Raw genomic sequence first — 20655 nt, forward strand, 5'->3', positions numbered from 1 at the left:
AGGTGCCTTTTCCCTAAAGTTTATGCAAATTGTGCACTTGGAATAATACCACTTGGTATTAATATATTAAAAATATTCACAGGCCTTAGCCACGTAGTTCAATAGGTTAGAGTGTCTTCCAGATATGCCAAGGTTGTGGGTTCAATCACCAGTCAGGGCACATACAAGAATCAACCAATGAATGCACAGATAAGTGGAACGCCAAATAGAAGTTTCTCCTTTTCTCTCTCAAACCAATAAATTAAAAAACATATTTGTGTAAATGTAGCTCCCAGGATCTTGATGTTTCAGGAGGAGGTGTGCCGTAGCCGTCCTGTTGGTGGTCCCAGGGTCCCAGCTGGCACCTCTCCATCTCAGCCCTGAGAGTTCCAAGTCCCGGAGCCCTACCTCCCAGGAAAACCTGGCAGGTGGCACCTGCTGTGCTGCCCAAGCTTACATCTAGGGAAACGGTATGAATATTAAAGCTCTACCTTAAACTGGGTTCAGCTGTGATGCAGAAGATGCTTTTTATACTTCAGAACTTCAGTTGCTGGAGATGTAAGATACTAATTCCACTGAACTTGCTGGCCTCTGTGATTGCTTAGGAAGCTCTCACATGCTGGTCAGCGGGCTGGCCCCCGGCTTGGGCCCCCTAGGGCTCCCCAGGTCCCTCCCTCTGTGGGGCCGAGTCTGGGCACCCGGATAAACCCACCACCATCGCCAAACCTCTCTTTCCAAACTGAACCGTCGTGGGGAAGTAGTCGGGCGGCAGTGTCTTAGGAGATGGTCTCCTTTGGCTGCAGTTCGGCCCCGAATGGGTAACTGGCTCCTAGCGGCGGGGATGACTGTCGCGGCCACAAGCGGTGGACTCCGCCGACTGCGGCTTCTTCATTCTCTGCCCCCCACCCCGGGAGTCTTTAAAAAATACCCTGGCCAGCTCGTGTCCACCGCCCTGCCGTCGCCCCTTCCTTCGTCCCGACCCTCCTGTGGCCACTGTGACGGAACAGGTGGTTACCATGCACCCATCCCGGGCACCCGCCGCCCGGAATCTTCGGGAAGACCCGGCCCTCCAGAAGCGGGCTGCTGGAAGAGGCTGTAACCCCACAGACGGCCGAAGGGCCAAGCCACCTCGCGGGACCAGGGGCCAAAGCCGCAGCGACACGGTCCCTCGCACACCCCGCCCCGCCCCGTCCGCGCCCCGCCCCGTCCGCGCCCCGCCCCGTCCGTGCCCCGCCCCGCCCCGCCCCGTCCGTGCCCCGCCCTGTCCCACACGCGGCGTTCGCATCGGCGCCAGCCCAGCCACCGCGCACGCGCGCCCCCATGCCCGGAAGAGCTTCTGCGACCCGGAAGCAACCCCGTCGTCCGGCGGGAGGATACGAGCGCTCAGCGGCTAGGCCCGACGGCACGGCTGTTTCCCGGACGATGGCGGGGACGGCGCTCAAGAGGCTGATGGCCGAGTACAAACGTGAGTCCGGGCCCGCCCGCCGCCGAGCCTCACGTCGGGGCGGCGCCCCCTGGCCCCCCTCCCGGCCGCGCCCTGGGCCCCAGTCCGTCGCTGCTCCCGGAGGCCCGGGCGGAGTGCGGAGCCCGGGGAAGCTGCCTGCGGAGCCGCGGACTCCTCCCCCCCGACCCGTTTGTTCACGGTGGGCGGCGGGGGAGCCGCCGCGGGCTCGGGTCGCCCTGCCCCGCTGTGCCCGCCGCCGGCGCCCGCACGTGACCGTGCACCTGTGCGGAGGGCGCGCTAAAGGGCAGAAGTGAACGTGACGCTGCGCTGGCCAGAACGGCGAGCGGTGAATTCTCTGCCGTTTGCCGCTTGCTTGTGCCTGTGGCCGAGTCAGGATTTGCAGAACTCCCTAGTTCAGCCTCGCCCGCGTGCAGAGAGCGGAGAGGAGGGACGCCTCAGTTGCCTCCTGAGAGGTTCGAAAACGGAGAAGTGTTTTCAGAGGGAAAACGCACTGGGATGAGTTAAGGTGCAAGGTCAGCCTTTGGCTTCCTCCGTCATCAGGGGAGGGAGGTTTTGAACAGGGCCGCTCCTGGGGATAGGATGCCTTAGATATCCCGAGGGAAGGGATTTTCTGAGGCTCGCCCTGGAGCACAGTGATTTTTGTTTGCATGTAATTAAATCCTAGTGTTTCTAAAGTCACATTTTACTTAGAAGAAAATGTCATGGAAGAAGGGGAGCTGGGGTTTCAGTAAAGCTACCAGCAAAGCCAGTGTCTTCGGCTTCCTTTCCCTGTTGGAGGGGGGTCCAGGACAGCATCTGGCTAGTTGCAGTCCATTAGCCCATCGCGTGCGGGGTTCGCATGGCCATAGGCCACAGGGGAGAACACCAGGGAGCCAGCTGCGAACCATCAGCCAGTTTGCCAAGAGCTGCACGCTCTCAGTGGCCACGCCCATTCTGGCCCCTGATCTGTTCCCAGGTGTGACTAACAGCAAGCACGGTCCTTAGTCATCCCAACTTTACTGGGCATGCGTCTGTCTTCCCTTGGTCCTGTCCCTTTCCCCCATGTTTTGCAGAGAACATGCCTGTAAAGTCTGGGCTCCCCTTTGCTCTTTTCCTGTTATTAATAATTAGCTAATTGCAACGGTATCACCACCACCCGCCGTTCTTCCTAGGTAGTGTTCAGAAAACCTCAGTGCTTTCTTAGCCAGTAGAAGTTTTTAGTATTTGCAGAAAGCAAAGGGAGAAATGAGAACTAGGAACATTCCGCATACTACGCTCACAGCGGAATGCTCCTTTGGGACAAGTCCTGGGGTGCTGTCCTGTCAAATAGTTGGTGGAGACAAGGTGGCAGTCCCCTCCTCATTAAGGGCAGGGCCACAGACCTAGGTTCAGACACTGCTTCTGCTTATTGACACTGACCTTGGCCCTTAACCTCTGCACTTTCCTCACCTGTGCTAACGCAAAAAGCGTTCAAACCTGTAGAGACTTTTAAAAAAATATATTTTTAATTAATTTATTTTTGTTACAGATGTTTCTCCTTTTTCCGCCATCGACACCTTCCTCCGGGTCCCCTCCCCCCACCCCCAGCATTGTTGTCTATGTCCATTGGGTACACATACATACATATAAGTTCTTTGGCTTGTTCCCCCCGCCCTGTCCCCCCTCTTCTGAGGTTTGTCAGTCTGTACCCTACTACTATGTCTCTGGGTGTATTTTGTTCATCAGCTTATTTTGTTCATTATATTCCACAAATAAGTGAGATCATGTGATATTTGTCTTTCTCTGACTGGCTTGTTTCACTTAGCATAATGCTCTCCAGGTCCCTCCATGTTGTCTCAAAGGGTACGATTTCTTCCTTATAGCTGCATAGTATTCCATGGTGTATATGTACCACAGCTTTTTTATCCACTCATCTATTGTTTCTAGATCTTAGCAATTGTAAATAGTGCTGCTATGAACATAGGGGTACATATATTCTTTCTAGTGTTTCAGGATTCTTAGGACATATTCCTAGAAGTGGGATCATTGGATCAAATGGCAGTTCCATTTTTAATTTTTTGAGGTAACACCATAGTGTTTTCCATAGTGGCTGCTCCAGTCTGCATTCCCACCAGCAGTGCACTAGAGTCCCCTTTTCTCCACACCCTCACCAACACTTGTTGTTTGATGATTTGTTGATGGCGGCCATTCTGGCAGGTGTGAAGTGATACCTCATTGTTGTTTTAATTTGCATCTCTCTGATGATTAGTGATGTTGAGCATTTTTTAATATGTCTCTTGGCCATTTGTATGACCTGTTTGGAGAGGTATCTATTTAGGTCCTCTGCCCATTTTTTAATTGGATTGTTTTTCTTCCTTGAGTTGTATGAGTACTCTATATATTTTGGAAAGTAACCTTATCTGATATATCGTTGGAAATTATGCTCTCCCATATAGTGAGTTCCCTCTCCATTTTGATGCTTGTTTCTTTTGCTGTGCAGAAGCTTTTAGTTTGATGTAGTCCCACTTATTCATTTTTTTCCCTTTGTTTCTCTTGCCTTAGGTATGGTATCTGAAAATTCTGCTGCGTGTATTGTCTGAAATTTTGTTGCCTACCTTTTCTTCTAGGATTTTTATGGATTCATGAGTCACATTTAAGTCTTTTATCCATTTTGAGTTTATTCTTGTGTATGGTGTAAGTTGGTGGTCTAGCTTCATTTTGGCATCTATATTCATTAGGGATATTGACCTGTATGTAGTTTTCTTTCTTTGTAGTGTCTTTATTTGGTGTGGAATTAGAATTATGCTGGCCTTGTAAATGAGTTTGGAAATCTTTCTTCTTGGAGTTTTTGGAGTTGTTTGAGGAGAAATGGGTGTTAGATCTTCTTTGAATGTTCTGTAAAACTCCCCGTGAAGCCGTCCAGGCCTGGGCTTTTGTTTGCAGGGAATTTCTTGATTACATGTTCAATTTCCTTAGTTGTTATTGGTCTGTTCAAATTTTCTATCTCTTCCTCATTCAGTTTTGGGAGACTGTGTGTTTCTAGAACTTTGTCTATTTTGCCTTGATCAGCAGTTCTCAACCTGTGGGTCGTGACGCCTTTGGGGGGGTCAAACGACCCTTTCACAGGGGTCGCCTAAGGCCATCAGAAAATACATATTTCCGAAGGTGATTCATAACAGTAGCAAAATTACAGTTATGAAGTAGCAATGAAAATAATTTTATGGTTGGGGGTCGCCACAACATGAGGAACTGTATAAAGGGTCATGGCATTAGGGAGGTTGAGAACCACTGTCCTAGATTGTCCAATTTGTTGGCATGTAATTGTTTGTAGTATGTTTTCATGATTCTTTGTATTTCTGTGGTGTCAGTTGTTACTCCTCTTTAGTTTCTGATTTTGTTTATTTGGGTCCTCTCTCTTTGTTTCTTGGTGAATCTGGCTAAGGGTCCATCAATCTTGTTTATCTTTTCAAAGAACCAGCTCTTTGTTTCATTGATCTTGTGAATTGTTTTTTTTTTGTTTTGTTTTGTTTTGTTTTTCAGTTTCTATGTCATTTATTTCTGCTCTGACCTTTACTATTTCTTTCCTTCTACTTGCTCTGGGATTTTCTTTTTGTTTACTTTCTAGTTCTTTTAAGTTGTAGCGTTAGAAAGTAAATTAGAAATTTTTCTGTTTCTTGAAGTAGGCCTGTAGTGCAGTGAACTTCCCTCTCAGGACTGCTTTTGCTACGTCCCATAGATTTTGTGTTGTTGTGTGTTCATTTTCATTGGTTTACAGGAATTTTAAAATTTCTTCCTTCATCTCCTTGGCAACCCATTTATTGTTTAATAACATGCTATTTAGTCTCCATGTGTTTGAATGTTTTTTGCTGTATTGATTTCTAGTTTCATGCCACCGTGATCTCAAAAGATGCTTGATAGGATATCAGTCTTCTTGAACTTGTAGAGATTTAGTTTGTGTCTTAACACATGGTCTGTCTTCAAGAATGTCCCATATGCACTTGAGAAGAATGTGAATTCTACAGTTTTGGGGTGTAATTCTCTGTAGTTATCTATTTAATCCACTTGATATAGTGCATCATTTAGAGTCTCTGTTTTCTTGTTAATTTTTTGTCTAGAGGATCTATCCAGTGATGTCATTGGGGTGTTGAGGTCCCCTGCTATGATTGTATTGCTGTCGATTTCTCCTTTGAAGACCTCCAGAAGTTTTTTAATGTATTTTGGTGCTCCTGTGTTGGGTGCATATACATTTACCAAGGTCATATCCTCCTGTTGTACAGATCCTTTCAGTATTATGTAGTGGCCTTCTTTGTCTCTAGTTATGGCCTTCATTTTCAAGTCTATGTTATTGGATATGAGTATTGCTACCCCAGCTTTTTCTTTCTTTCCATTTGCTTGGAAAAATTTTTCTATCCCTTCACTTTCAACCTATGTGAGTCTTTTGTTGTGAGATGGGTCTCTTGTAAACAACATATATATGAGTCATGCTTTCTTATACATTCAGCTACTCTTTGTCTTTTGATCAGAGTGTTTAACTCATTTACATTTAAGGTTATTATTGATATGTACTTATTTATTGCCATTTTTGTTCATTATGGTTATGTTTTTCTTCCTATTTCTTCCACTTATTACAGCAGTCCTTTTAACATTTCTTGGAGTGCTGGTTTGGTGCTAATATAGTCCCTTAGCTTTTTTTTTTTGTCTGGGAAGCTCTTTATTTCACCGTCTATTTTGAATGATAGTCTTGCTGGACAGAGTAGTCTTGGATTCAGATCCTTGTTTTTTTATTTCCTTGATTACTTTATTCCATTCCTTTCTGGCCTGTAGTGTTTCTGTTGAGAAGTCAGCTGATAGCCTTAGCAGGGGTCCTTTATAGGTAACCTGTTGCTTATTTCTTGCTGCCTTTAGTATTTTCTTTGTCTTTAATATTTGGCATTTTAACACATTGTTGACCAGCAATTTTATGCAGAAGTTATCTCATGTCACAGGCAATTTTTTCATAATTGAGTATGAAAGTGAAACAATCTAAATAAACTTCAGTATACATAATGGACTTAAATGAAACTTTGTACATATCTGCTACATGTTATATTTTATACATATTATATATTTTAGTAATTTTTTTTGGTGTGGTGTACTGTACAGCAGTCACCTACGTGTAATGGTACACAACATGTTTTGCAAATATATCTGGTTTCACTGTGCTTTCATTTAGGGATAACTCCTGCTTAGGGACATACAAAGACTGAAATTTTTGAAGAAAGTAATCCAAAAGAGGCCTAATTTTAGACAAAGAGTAGCTGAATGTATAAGAAAGCATGACTCATATATATATGTTGTTTACAAGAGCCCCATCTCACAACAAAAGACTCACATAGGTTGAAAGTGAAGGGATGGAAACATTTTTCCAAGCAAATGGAAAGAAAGAAAAAGCTGGGGTAGCAATACTCATATCCAATAACATAGACTTGAAAATGAAGGCCATAACTAGAGACAACCATTAGATGTATTTTGTGAATCATCACTGAGTTGGAAAAACGTAAGAATTTGCTCGAACCTCATTCTGCTCATAGTTTTAGGAAATATCAGAGCTTCAACCAAAGGGTCCCTTGACCAGTAATCCCTCCACTGTGATTTTTTGGTTGTTCCATCAATAGCAATAAACTGAGAAACTCCTTTATGAGTTAACTTGTTAGCTGTCAACAGGGTGTTAATTATTATGTGTCTTGGTGTGGGCCTTTTTGGGTTGTTCTTACTTGGCTCTCTGTGCTTCTTGAACTTGTATGCCTTTTTTCTTCACCAAGTTAGGGAAGTTTTCTGTCATTATTTCTTCAAATATATTCTCTAACCCTTGCTCATTTTCTTCTGGCACTCCTGTGATGCGGATGTTGGTACATTTCATGTTGTCTCACAGTTCTCTTAGGCTGTCTTCCTGTTTTTTAATTGTTTTTCTTTTTTTTCCTTTTGGTTTTCTGATTGGGTGATTTTTTCTACCCTGTCTTCTAATTCACTGATCTGGTCATCAGCTTCCTCTACTCCTCTGGTTATTCCTTCCAATGTGTTCTTTATTTCTGCTATGTCATTCTTCATTTCCAATTGGCTTGTTTTCAATGTTTCTTTATCTTTACTCATGCTGGTGAGCTTCCTCATGATTATTGCTCTGAACTCTGCCTCTAATATCTTGCTTAATTCTATGTCATTTATTTCTTCTTCTGCAGAATTCTCTTGTTCTTTCATTTGGAATTTGTTTCTTGGTTTTGCCATTTTGTTTGTTCAGTGGGTTTTAGAGGCTGCCAGATTGGCTCCCTCTACTGGGTTTGGATGAGTTTGGGAGGACCCACGTTAAGTACCACTGTCAAGTCTTACTTTCCTTGGTAGATTTGCAAGCCAAGGAAAGGTTCAGTTATCCTCTAGCTTTTTGCCTGGAGGTTATTAGTCTCAGTTACTTGATGAGCCTGGATCTGTAGCCCTCAGCTGAATGAAAAATCCCTCAGCTGTTAAGAGGATTTCCAGTGGGTGGGGCACTTGCTTGCTATCCAACTGGATGTTAATGAACCTCAATTTGCATTTCTCTGTCCTGGCCTGGTGGTGTTGAATCCCTTAGGGGAGGGGCTGTTGCTTCTCCCAGGGGCTCTGGGAAGGGGCTCTTTAAGTAAGATGGCTACTGTCCTGTGAGGGAGTGATTCAACACAAAACTCCTGGTGTCATCCAGTCCAGCTCTCTCCTGAGCCAGTAGCCCCGGACTCTCTCCACACGGTTCCAGTCCAGTCCGCCCTCCCTCTGCTGGAGCCGAAGGTGAGTGGCTGTAGCTGATTTGGTGCTTTTTAAAACCCCCACTTTCTCAGTGGGAAGCGCACTCAGCTAATACAGCTCTCCACTGCTGTCCGTGGGCTCCCAGCCTACCCTCACGCACCTCTGCAGTTCCTACCAGGCTTGATTCGGTGTCTTCTTTCTGTCCTTGGTTGTACGGGTTCTCTCCATATGCTTTTCAGTTGTTTTTTCCTGACGATTTGTCTTTATTTTAGTTGTAATTCCAGTTTGGTCCTGGGAGATGGTCTGTGTAGCTTCCATTCACTCTGCTGCCACTTTCCACTGCTGAACCCCTCTGTGACTCAGTATTTCCACTTCTTACTGATGTCGCCTGCTCCTGTACGGTGGCATTTCTCAAGGCCCGTAGAGACTTTTTATGAGTTAATTTGAGCCACTGACGACAGTCGTCTGGAAGCAGAACCTCAAAGAATTGAGAAGATGGCAGTTCTGTACCCTGCATTGTGCATTACAATCAAAAGAGAAGATGGAAGTGGGTACATGAAATCCATTGGTGATAGATTAGGGAGACTGGAGAAAGCAAAGTGCGGACACCCCTGGGATTGGATTAAAAGTAAAATGATGGACACATACTTCTTTTACATGGGGTACAGGATAGTCAACAATAACATGATAACATTGATAATGAGGGGATTTGTGGTCTCCGCCCTTTGCTTTGAGAGATGGGGTGGGGGGAGGGAAATTACTTTGTTTTTGCAAAGGCATGTTAATCAGGTACCTTATTCTAGATGCAAAAGTACAACAGACATACTTAGTTAAGGTGAAGATTAACCTTTATTAAGGAAAAATGTTACCTTTAGGACATGACTACCTGCCATGATCCACCTTTAGTTAAAAAGTTTCAAGTTCATGCCATCCTGTGTGGTTATTTTAGGCCTCTGAGTGAGTTTGTGAGGCTGCCACAAAGGCCTCCCCTGAGCCTGTCAGGTTTAGTATGTGGTCCCTTTTCATCCACACCTGGGAAGACTAGCACTTTGCAGGATACCGATAGGCAGCCCTTGATAATGACAGCTGTTATTGTTATGATTACGTTGAAGATACCTTCAGATGAAAGTTGAAAATAAGCTAACTTAATGAAGTCATGAAAGTAATTGGTAGATATGCATGCAGCTCAATTGCCTGAACCACATCAGTAGCACTGTGTGGGGAGAGCTAATGTTTGGCGTGAGCAAACCAAAGTGTCGCAAATGCAGGGTCATTAAAATAAATATTTAAACAATGCTCACCACCTAGTGCCCTCCATAGGAGGAACATATATGTAAAAGAGACTCGGGAGAGGTGGTTTAGTGTGAGCAAAGAGTGGGGTGAGTGGAGGGACTGGTGCCTTGTCTCCTCTCGGGAAACCTGGTGGCTGGGGGGCAGGGAGGGTCAATGTAGGGAAGGAATTTACTAAGTTCAATCCAAACTTTGCGTTGTTGGACTTTATTTTACTTGGGAATAGTCATAGCACTACAGAAATTTAGAGGTGGTAAGATCTTGGATATGATTCTGCTCAGGCTCCTGATTTTACAGGAAATTGAATTAACAGAGAAGTAAAATGACTTGTCTAATTTCTTAAAACCAGAAAAAGGAAAGCCAGAAAAAAGACCCACTTTTTAAAAAGATGTTTTTATTGATTTTTTTTTAGAGAGAGAGGAATGGAGTGAGGAGAGAGAGAGAAACATCAGTAAGTGGGAAACATAGATTGGCTGCATGCGTCCTACTAGGGATTGAACCAGCAAACCAGGCATGTGCCCTGAGCTGGAATCTAACCTGTGAACGATGCTCAACCAACTGAGCCACTCCCGCCAGGGCAAAATGTTTTAGCTGGTATCTTCTTCTGAGGTTTTGTCTTCATACATCATCTATGTCAGAGATAGACTTAGGTGTGAGTTCCTTGGGCCAAAATAAAGGAGCACAAGCTCGGTGGCTTAATGCAACAGAAATGTAATCATTCACGGTTTTGGAGGCCAAAAGTCCCCAATCAAGGTGCCTGGAGGGCTACGCTCCCCCCAGAGGCTCTGGGGAAGAGTTCCTTCTTGTTTCTTCCAGCTTCTGGTGGTTGCTGCAATCCTTGGTGTTCCTTGGCCTGTGGTGGTGTAACTCCAGTCTCTGTCTTTTCATGTGGTTGTCTTCCCTCACAAAGTTACCAGTCATTGGTTTAGGCCCCACCCTAGTCCAGTATGACCTCATTTTAACCAGGGTACATCTGCAAGACCTCCATTTCCAGATAAGGTCACTTTCACAGATTTTGGGGGACATAATTCAACTCAGTACAGTGTCTAACAGGAACCCCAAACTCACGTGTGTAAAACTGAGCCCCTGCTCTTCTTGTATCATTGTCGTACCCTGTCTCAAGTGTTGGCAGCCTCATTCTTTCTGTTTGGGCTCAAAACCTTGGGTCCATCCTGATGCCTCACTTTTCTTTTATATCCACAAGTAACTTGGTGTCCTACTTCAGACTTTATCTGGAGCCCTGTGCGGGCTGAGCCAAGTCCCAGGCCTGGATGACTGCAGTTCAGTCCGTAGAGGTCTTCTGCTGCTCTTGCCCCACTTGGTTCTAGTTTTAACACAGCAGAAAGTCAGGTCATGTCACTCTGCCTAGGACCCTCGGTTGTAGTAAAAACTAAAGTCCTTGCAATGACCTGTCAGGCTCTACGTGCTCTGGCCCTTCTGCCTCTGACCTCATCTACACTCTGCCCTTGCACCCTGCTCTCTGGCCCCTACTGGTTTTGTTGTTGGCAAGTTGATCAAAGGGCAACCAGGGCACTAAGCATGTATAAAACTCCCCTCCAGGAGACATTGGCACTCTGGTGCTCAGCAGAGGGTGAGCATGATGTAATTAGCACCTGCCTTCTGAGGTCTTTGGAAAGGATTCCAGTTTAATTAGAAGCCTGTCCCTCAGGCTGCAGTCATGATTATTTGTTAATAGGCCTCCTTCACAGAAAGACCAGGCTTCTGGGTCTCTTGCCTTTTGCTGTGCTCTAGACTTGGTAGCTATTTAAGAACTCTTTCCAGTGGTTACAGTCCTGAGCGACTCAGAGTGTGGAAGCCCCACTGGCCACCAGAGCTAGGTAATGTAGAGGTGTCGCCTGGGAGCATTCACAAAAATCAGGGTGCCAGACTGGGGTATGAACTCTTTTCTGGGTGACACCAATTATTGTAGTCCCGAGTGACCAGGAACACAAGCTCCCTGGGCTTCAGAGCCAGGTGATCAAGAGACATTCGAACGTGGCCGCTGCAAAGATCAGAGCACCAGCATGTGCTAAGGCCCCTTCCAGGGCACGCTGGTGCTCTCCAACAGGGCAGTGTTTACTTAGCATAGTCGTCCTTCAGCCAGCCTTTATTTTGTGTTTGTTTTGTTTCTTAAGGGGAAAAAAACGTGTCTGTTGGCAGTGAGTTCAAAATCTTTCTATGTCACCATCCTCTCATTGTGGTTTTAATTTGCATTTTCCTAATGACCATTGGCATTGAGTATCATTTCATGTGTTTATATGCCATCCACAACATCTTTTTGAAGATGTATCTTGAGTTTTTTTGCTCATATTTCAGTTATGTTTGTTTTATTAAGTTGTAAGAATTCTTTGTATAATGTAGCCTCTCTGAGCTGTCTTCTCCCTGTGTCCTCATGTGGTTGTCCCTTTGTGTCTGTGTCCTAACCTCCTTATAAGGACACCAGTCAGAGCCCCCTACCCCCCATGACCTCATTTAACCTGAATCACTTCTTTAGAGATGCTAGTTATACACTTTCCTCCACTTTGCTTTTCCATTTGATATGCCCTGGAGTTTATTCTGTGCTAGTGCATAGAGGTGTCCATCATTCTTCTTCACAGCTGTGGGTATGGTCTTGGTAGATGTAACATAATTTGACTGGTCCCCTATGGATAGTATTTGGGTTGTTTCCAGTTTTTTGATATTACAAATAGGGCTGAAATGAATAGCCTTATGCATGTATCTTTCCTTATTTTTACCAGTGTATCTGTGAGATGGATTCTGAGACATGGGATTGCTGGGTTAAAGGTTAAATTTATATTTCATTTTGTGTGGCAGCTATTTTTTTAAAAATATGTTTTTATTTATTTATTTTTTAGAGAGATAGGAAGGGAGATAAAGATAGAAACATCAATGTGAGAGAGACATAGATTGTCTGCCTCCTATGTGCCCCCTACTGGGGATCGAGCCTGACACCCAAGCATGTGCCCTGACCAGGAGTGGAACCAGGACCTCTCCATCCATGGGGCGAGCTCAATCCACTGAGCCACACCTAGTCATCTGAAATCTCATCTGGTTGGGCTGTGTGGCAGCTATATATATATATTTTTTTTTTAATCCTCACCCGAGGGCATTTTTCCATTTTTTGTTCAGGTATAGTGGGGGGGTGGGGGGAGAGGAACAGAGAGAGAGAGAGAGGGAAACATCGATGTGAAAGGGAAACATCGATGTGAAAGGGACACATCAAGTGGCTGCCACCCCCACGACCAACCAGGGCCGGGGACAAACTGCAACCGAGGTACGTGCCCTTAGCGGGAACCGAACCCGGGTCTCCCAGGACCTCAGGCCGACGCTCTAACCCCTGAGCCAAACCAGCCAGGGCTGGCAGCTATTTTTTAAGCCACTTTAAAAATATTTTTTTAGCAACATTGTCAAGGAATCAGTGTTATGATCTTTGCAAATTTCTCTGACATTGTTAAGATTTTGTTTCTTTTTATTTTGAAATTGTTTTTTCTGTAAATATGAAACTATGACTGCATGAATGTGTAGTCAGGAGCATTACCTCCGTCTGGGAACTGAGTTGCTGTAGTTCTGTACTGACCAGTAGGTGCCGCTGTTGAATAAGAGTGCTGGTAGGAAGTTTGCTGGAGTGGGCTGTTTCTCCAGCTACACCGTTTAGACTACCCTTTGCCTCTTCCTAAAGGGGGGGTGGCACAGAGGGAAGTTCCAAGGGGGAGTTCTCACTTAAAGGGGGAACTCCACAAATGAAGAAGAAAGCTAGCTCTTTTTGGTGTAAACTCCTCTTTGAGATTCCATGAAAATGATTGGTGTAATTATTTCTCTATGTTGCTCTTAGGCACCCTACTCCCATTTCCATCAACATTGCCCCACCTCGCCCTGGCCGGTTTGGCTCAAGCGGTTAGAGCGTCGGCCTGCGGTCCAGAGAGACCCGGGTTCGGTTCCCGCTAAGGGCACATACCTCGGTTGCAGTTTGTCCCCGGCCCTGGTTGATCGTGCGGGTGGTAGCCACTCGATGTGTCCCTTCCACGTTGATGTTTCTCTCTCTCTCTCTCTCTCTCTCTCTCTCTCCTCTCTCTCCCTCCCACTCTACCTGAACAAAAAATGGAAAAGTGTCCTCGAATGAGGATAAAAAAATAAAATATAAAAATAAAAAAAAAACATTGCCTCACCCCTCCATCCCCACCCCCTTGCCCACCTGTGCCCCCTCTGCTTCCCTTAGCAGTTTATAACCCATCTACCTTATTGTTTCTTTTTTTTGTTCTTACAAAAGGTGGTTTGACTTAAACACAAAACCCAGATGAGATTTCAGATGACTAGGTGTGTAAAGCCTGTGAGTTGGGTCCTGGGGTTACTTCTCCCAGTCTACTACCATGAAGAGGTACAGAGAGGGGCTGAGACAGTCAGGATCTGTCTGCCGGATCCAAGGACCTCAGCCTCACTGGTAATTACCTCATTTGCACTTGGTTCTTCCTTCCGTGGAGTATTTAATGGACTTGGCGCTTGGGACCAATGCTGTTTGTGTTACTTCGCTGGCTTCCCCTGACAACTGCTGTCTCCCTCTTCACCCTTGGTACAGACTTGGCTCTCTGACGTCCCTTTGCTTGTTTCCTGGGTCAGGGTTTCTCCACAGGTGTTACTGGCATTTTGAGTGAGATACATTTTTCCTTATGGGCTTGTTTATGGCAGAGTGTTAAAAGTTCTTGGTCCCTTCCTACCAATGGCAGGTGCATTCCCCTGTTACTGTGCAACCTAAAAACAGCCACCTGTACTTCCAGATGTTCCCTGGGAAATACTGCTCTGACAAGTCCCATCAGGCCCTGGGGGCTCTGTGCGCTCCTATGCAGTAACTCCCCACTTTCCATCTCCAACATCCATGTTCTCTAGAGCTTCAGACTCATTCTCGGCCACCTGCCTGTCACCTTTGCTTGTCTGTTTACTAATGTCTCGGCCTGCAGACGTTTAAGTGAGAACTCCCCCATCCCAGCCCAGCAGTGGTGCCACCAGAGTCATGGTCTGGACCCTCTTGTTTGCACTCACCTAGCACGGGAACTTCGTCAGCAAGCCCTGCCCCTCTGCCTGTGGGGGAGAGCCCAGCCTCTCCATTCCTGCCACTGTCACAGCTGCCTCTCTGGCTTAAGTATAGTCTTCCCTTTGGGACTGTTGAAGTAACAGCTTTTAAAACTACTTAATGGCTTGGAATATAACCAACGAAGAGAAGAACAAGGAAGGACGCGTTCAGCTCAGGGAGTTCTCAGAGAGAGCGATGCCAGCCAGGGGAAGCAAGAGGGCTGCCAGCCCTCTAGAACCCCAGGGTGTGGGCTCCCCGCCCCCAGGCAGCTCTTCCTCACAGGAGAGTCTCCTTGTTCAGCTTTGCTTTTCCACAAAGCATGCATTCCCTCTCTTTCTAAATCTTCACCTGAGGATATACTTACTGATTTGAGAGAGAGAGAAACAGCAATGTGAGAGAGAACATCAGTTGGTTGCCTTCTATATGTGCCCCGACCAGAAATTGAACCTGCAACCTTTCAGTATATGGGACGGTGCTCCAACTAACTGAGCCACACTGGCCAGGGCCAAAGCATGTATTTTGGTGTGTTTTTTTTTGAGGCGGGGGTGGGGTGGGGGGTGGGGTTAAACCTCACCTGAGGATATTTTTCTATTGATTTTTTTTTTTTTCCAGTTAGAGTGGGAGGGGAGGGGGAAGAGGAGAAAGAGAGAGACACATTGATTGGTTGCCTCCGGGACAACCCCAACCATGGCTGGGGATCGAACCTGAGACCCTTAGGTCCTTGGACCAAGGCTCTAACCACTGAGCAAACCAGCCAGGGCCAAAGCATCTATTCTTAATCTCTGTAGTTCAGCTTTGCCTGCTATTGACGTATGTAATCTCTATGTAAATGTAGTTATGTGTTCTATGTGTGTATATTCTATATTGTGTATGTATGTGTATATATACAGTGTGTTATGTAGTGTTTAGGTTTGTGTTCTTTTGCACAACGTGTAATGTGTGTAGCTGTACATCATTTTTCTTTCACTTTTGTTCCATTGTATGAATATACCACAGTTTATTGGTCTCTTCTATTGATAAGATATTTGGGTTGTTTCCGGGTTTTTTTTGCCCATTATGAATAATGCTGCTGTAAATATAGAGTATATATACAATGGAATATTATTCAGCCATAAGAAAGGAAGGAAATCTTGCCATTGGCTCCAACATGAATGGAGCTTGAAGAGCATTCTGCTAAGTGTAATAAGTCAGACAGAGAAAAACAAATTCTATGTGATCTAATTTATATGTGGAATCCTAAAAAAAACAAAACCAAACTCATAGATACAGAGAACAGATTGATGGTTGCTATAGGTGGGGGAGGGCAGACGAAATGGGTGAAGGGGGTCAAAAGGTACAAACTTGCAGATATAAACTAAATCTTGGGTGTAATGTAGGGCATGGTGACTATAGTTAATAATACTGTGCTGCATCTTTGAAAGTTGCTGGGAGAGTAGATTTAAAAAAAGAATTTGTAACTGTATGTGTTGATGGATGTTAACCAGAGTTATTTGTAGTTAACCATTTTGCAGTATATACAAATATTGACTCATTCTGTTGTATACCTGAAACTAATATCCTGTTATGTTTTTTGTATCTCAATTGAAAAAACAAAAAGGATCTCACCATCAAGTGTCCTCTCCCCAGCAAGGCATGTCTTGTCCACCTCGATACAGCTGTCATTGTATCACGTTTTCACTGTACTCATCAATATCTGAAACTCATTTTATTTATGTTTCCTTGTTCATTACCCATCTTTCTTCACTAGAATGGAAGCTCATTGAAGGTGGGGACCTTGTTTGTATCATTCACCACTATATCTCCTCGGCCTAGAATAAAACTTGGGAGAGTAAAAGCATAATTAATTGATTATTTGTTGATTGATATTTAATTAGTAGTTGGCCAATTCTAGTTGTATTGGTCACGTAGGGTCACTTAAACCCTTGCCCCTTGGCTTTGTATAGCTCCTCAAAGCTTCAGATGTGAACAAGAAGCAAGTGTAAAGAGAAGAAATATCACCTGGAATTGAATGCTTTTGTGATTAAAATTAACTGTGTCCTTTTATTTATTAAAAAAAATTTTTTTCTTTATTGATTTTGAGAGAGAGAGGAAGGGAGAGAGAGAAACATTGATGAGAGAGAACATCGATTGGCCGCCTGCAGCATGACCCCTACTGGGGATTTGGCCCACAACCTGGGCATGTGCCCTGACCGGGAATCGAACTGGCGACCTCTTGGTGCATGGGTCGATGCTCAACCACTGAGCCACACCGGCCGGACAACTGTGTACTTTTAAATACATAAAATTGTATAGCCAAATAGAGACACGTGGAAAACTTTTACATCAGTTAGAACAATATTTTCAGGGCAATAATGAAATATTTAAATTGTCCTTTATTTATAAGATTTAAAGTCATCGAATGCTCACTTGCTTAAGCTGGTGCCCTTTATCTCTTTAGGGAGCAGGCCAAAATGTTAAATATCAAACAGATGCTGTAATTATTTCAGTGACATTTCACCTGCCACTTCCTCATTTTTCCCAGGTGGATTCATAGGGGGATTGTTATAATATGGTGTAAGTTGCTCGGCATAGAATCATGTTGGCTGCTACTTAGAATCTGATGCTCATCTAAGTGATGATGTCAGGTGATGATATTTATATGTTACATATATATCATATATGTGTAACATATATGTATTTGTGTGTGTGTGTGTGAACTGCCTATTCAAATCTTGTGTTTGACTCTTCTTTTGGATGGTTTCTATATTTTTATTGATTTGTAAGTTCTTTAAAAGTTATTTGCCCTTTGTTGGCTACATCTGTTGCAAATATGACCTTCCTCTGGCTTACCTTTTTACTCTCTTAAAGATGCCTTTTGAATATTAAAAAAGAGAGAGAGGAGGTATCTTTTGATGTCAGTTTCTTACTTTTAATGGTCTTAATTTTTTATCAGTCTTTTCCTTTATAGTTAGTACTTTCTGTTTATTTATTGTTAGTCCTACTATGAGCATGAAGCTATTACCCTGTATTATCCTTTTGCAGTCCCCTCCCACTTCCCTGTGGCCCCTGGCCTCTGGCCACACTTGATTTGCTTGCCATTACTGTGGTTTCGTCTCGAGTTTCACATGAGTAGTCTTTGTTCACTTAGTGTTTTGAGAGTAATCCATGTTGTCGGGTGTGTAGTGGTTTGTTCCATCATTGCCAAGTGCTTTTCCGTTGTACACACAGGTTATACCTTGTTCATTTACAGAGTGTGGACATTTGTGCTGGTTCCAGTTTGGGGTTATGAATGAAGTTTCTGTGAACATTCATGTATGCATCTATGGGGATGTATGTTTTCATTTCTCTTGAGTAGATATTCACCAGTAGAACTGTGGGTCTTGGTAAGTATATGTTTAAACTGTTTTTGTTGGAAATGGTCAGTGTTTAACAATGGGTAACCAGACCATTTTGCATTTCTACCAAGATGCATCAGAGATCTAGTTGCTAAACTTGTCAGCACTTGGTATTGTCAGCCTTTTAAATTTTACCCAGTGATCCCACTTCTAGGAATATATCCTAAGGAACCTGAAACACCAATCAGAAAAAATATATGCACTACTATGTTCATAACAGCACTATTTACAGTAGCTAAGATCTGGAAACGGCCCAAGTGCCCATCAGTTTGTGAGTGGATAAAAGAGCTGTGGTACATGTACACAATGGAGTACTATGCAGCATTAAGAAAGAAAGATCTCTTATTCTTTGAGACAACATAGAGGGACCTGGAGAGTATTATGCTAAGTGACAAGCCAATCAGAGAAAGACAAATATTACAGGATCTCACTTATTTGTGGAACATAATGAACAAAATAGACCCAGAGACATAGAAAGGAGTACGATTCAGGCTGACAAACCTCAGAGGAGGGGAGCTGGGGGAGCTAAGAGATAAACCAAAGAAGTTAAATGTATAACCAATGGACATAGACAACAATGCTGGGGGGGGGGGGGGGGTTGGGCAGAAGAGGATGTCTAGGGGGGGAAAAGGAGAAATATCTATAACAAAAATTAATTAAAAAAATTTTAGCTATTCTGTTCTGACTGAATAAAGATATTTTTACAGATAAAGATGTAGAGCCATACCTTTTTGTGGTCTTAATTTTCCTTTTTCTTATGACTCACAGTGTTGACCATCTTTCCACGTGCTGCTTTGCCATGCACGTCTTCACTGGGTGTCTGTCCACATCTTTTGCCGTGTTTAGCAAACCTACACTTCTGTGTGTCTCCTTTACTCTCACACTCACAACCCTTCTGAAAGCAGATGTGTGGGGGTGCTGCGTGCTCCACAATTTAGCTCGATTCTGACACCATCTACCTGGCCTTTAGGCTCAGTCCCACAGGACTGTCTCCTCCCCCTCTCAGTGCCAGTTGCAAGTCCAGTGCTTCTGACTGACTCTAAATTGGAAGTTCCCTTGATCCTCATCTTGGGTTCGATTTGTTAGAGCTGCTCAGAACTCAGGAAGAGAATTTATCAGTGTGTTGTAAAAGGATAAAGGACACAGGAGAGCATCCATATGGAAGAGATGTGTAGGCAAGGGATGGGGAAAGGCTGCGGAGCTTCCGTGCCCTTTCTGGGACTGCCGCTCTCCCAGTTCCTCCGCATGCCCAGCCACCTGGAAGCTCCCTGAGCCCCTGCCACTGGGAGTCTCTGGGGCTTCCTCCCACAGGCATGGTGGGCCATTGCCTCCACTCCAGCGCCTTGCCCCTGCCTGAATGGGGGCGGGGCTGAAAGGGCCAAGCTTGCTTGCTTGCTTGCTTCCTTCCTTTTCTTTTCTTTTCTTTTCTTTTCTTTTCTTTTCTTTTCTTTTCTTTTCTTTTCTTTTCTTTTCTTTTCTTTTCTTTTCTTTTTTTTATTGATTTTAGAGAGAGAGATGGAAACATGAGTGAGCCTCCTGCATGGCTCCCCCCCCCAACCCCGGGGATCTGGCCCACAACCTGGGCGCATGCCCTGACTGGAACTCGAACTGGTGACCTCTTGGTGCAGGGTCGACGCTCAATCACTGAGCCGCACCAGCCAGGCCCAGGCTTATTTATAATCACAGTTTGGTCTTTCTGGTGACCAGCCCTCATCCAGGAGCCACCCAGGAACCCCACCCAAAGTCACCTCATTAGAACAGAAGACTCCTGTCACCCAGAGAGTTCAAGGGATTTAGGAGCCCTGGGTCAGGAATGGGGGTGCGGGGTGAGACAGAGCCCAAATAGAACCAAAGATGCTTCTGGTGTTCTTATCACTTAGAAAGTTCCATGGGTTTCAGGAGCTGGGGACAGAGACCAGTATAAATTTTTTATTATCTCACATGTTCCTTCTCTCCTTTACCTTAATTTTTTTTTTATGTAGTGTGAAATGGGAATGTTTTTTGTTTTGTTTTTTAAGAATTTTATTGATCATTGATTTTTAGAGTGGAAGGGAGAGGGAGAGAGACAGAAACATCAATGTGAGAGCAAAACATCGATCAGCTACCTCCCGCATGCCCCTACATGGAATTGAGCATGTGCCCTGTCTGGAAATCACACCAGCAACCTTTCAGTGCATGGGACAACGCCCAGTCAACTGAGCCACACCAGCCAGGGTGAAAAGTTTTCTTTCTTTTGGTCTAAAGATTAGCATCATTTGTGGAAAAGACGGTCCTTTCCAAACTCTAGTTTGGAGTGAATGGAGGGTCTGTTTCCGTCGTGCCTGGTCCTGTTCCATGGATTTGTGGAACTCTGCCAGCATCAAGTGCACACATTAGAGCTCAGAGGAAGTCTTGAGAGAGTTCTCAGTCTATTGTTTTTAAGAGTGTCTTGGCTATTCTTGGTCGTTTGCATTTCATGTATCTTTAGAATAGTCCTGTCAAATTCAAATGAAAAAAAACTGTTGGGATTTTGGCATAGGTTGCAGTGAACCCATAGATTCATTTTGTGAAGGATTGGTGACTATAACACCGAGTTTAAAGAAAAAGTTTTTCTTTGATTTTAGAGAGGAAGGGAAAGGGAGGGAGGGAGAGAGAGAGAAACATCAATGAGAGAGAACATAGATTGGCCACCTCCTGCATGTCCCCCACTGGCGATCAGGTCCACAACCTGGACATGTGCCCTGACCAGGAATCAAACCAGCAACCTCTGGTGCTTGGGTTGACACTCAACCACT

The 20655-nt window shown here is 44.6% G+C and overlaps 1 protein-coding gene across 6 annotated transcripts in view; it reads left to right on the forward strand.

Moving 5' to 3' along the window:
* Nucleotides 1–1327: 1327 nt before the first annotated feature.
* The window catches only part of UBE2G2 (ubiquitin conjugating enzyme E2 G2), a 39687-nt gene continuing 20359 nt past the window's right edge, over nucleotides 1328–20655 (forward strand). The window contains exons 1-2 of one of the 6 annotated variants that reach the window (XM_036243527.1): nucleotides 16194–16272; nucleotides 17737–17869. Coding sequence is in view for 1 of the 6 variants with exons in the window: in XM_036243523.1 (XP_036099416.1) it covers nucleotides 1402–1444 (43 nt within the window). In the remaining 5 variants the exon portion in view is untranslated. Of the gene's footprint in view, nucleotides 1445–16193; nucleotides 16273–17030; nucleotides 17132–17736; nucleotides 17870–20655 lie in introns of those variants that run through there. The other 5 variants (XM_036243529.1, XM_036243524.1, XM_036243526.1 and 2 more) reach the window with 5 other exon arrangements.

This window comes from Molossus molossus, unplaced genomic scaffold (genome assembly GCF_014108415.1).
Source record: "Molossus molossus isolate mMolMol1 unplaced genomic scaffold, mMolMol1.p scaffold_m16_p_5, whole genome shotgun sequence".
NCBI lineage: Eukaryota > Metazoa > Chordata > Mammalia > Chiroptera > Molossidae > Molossus > Molossus molossus.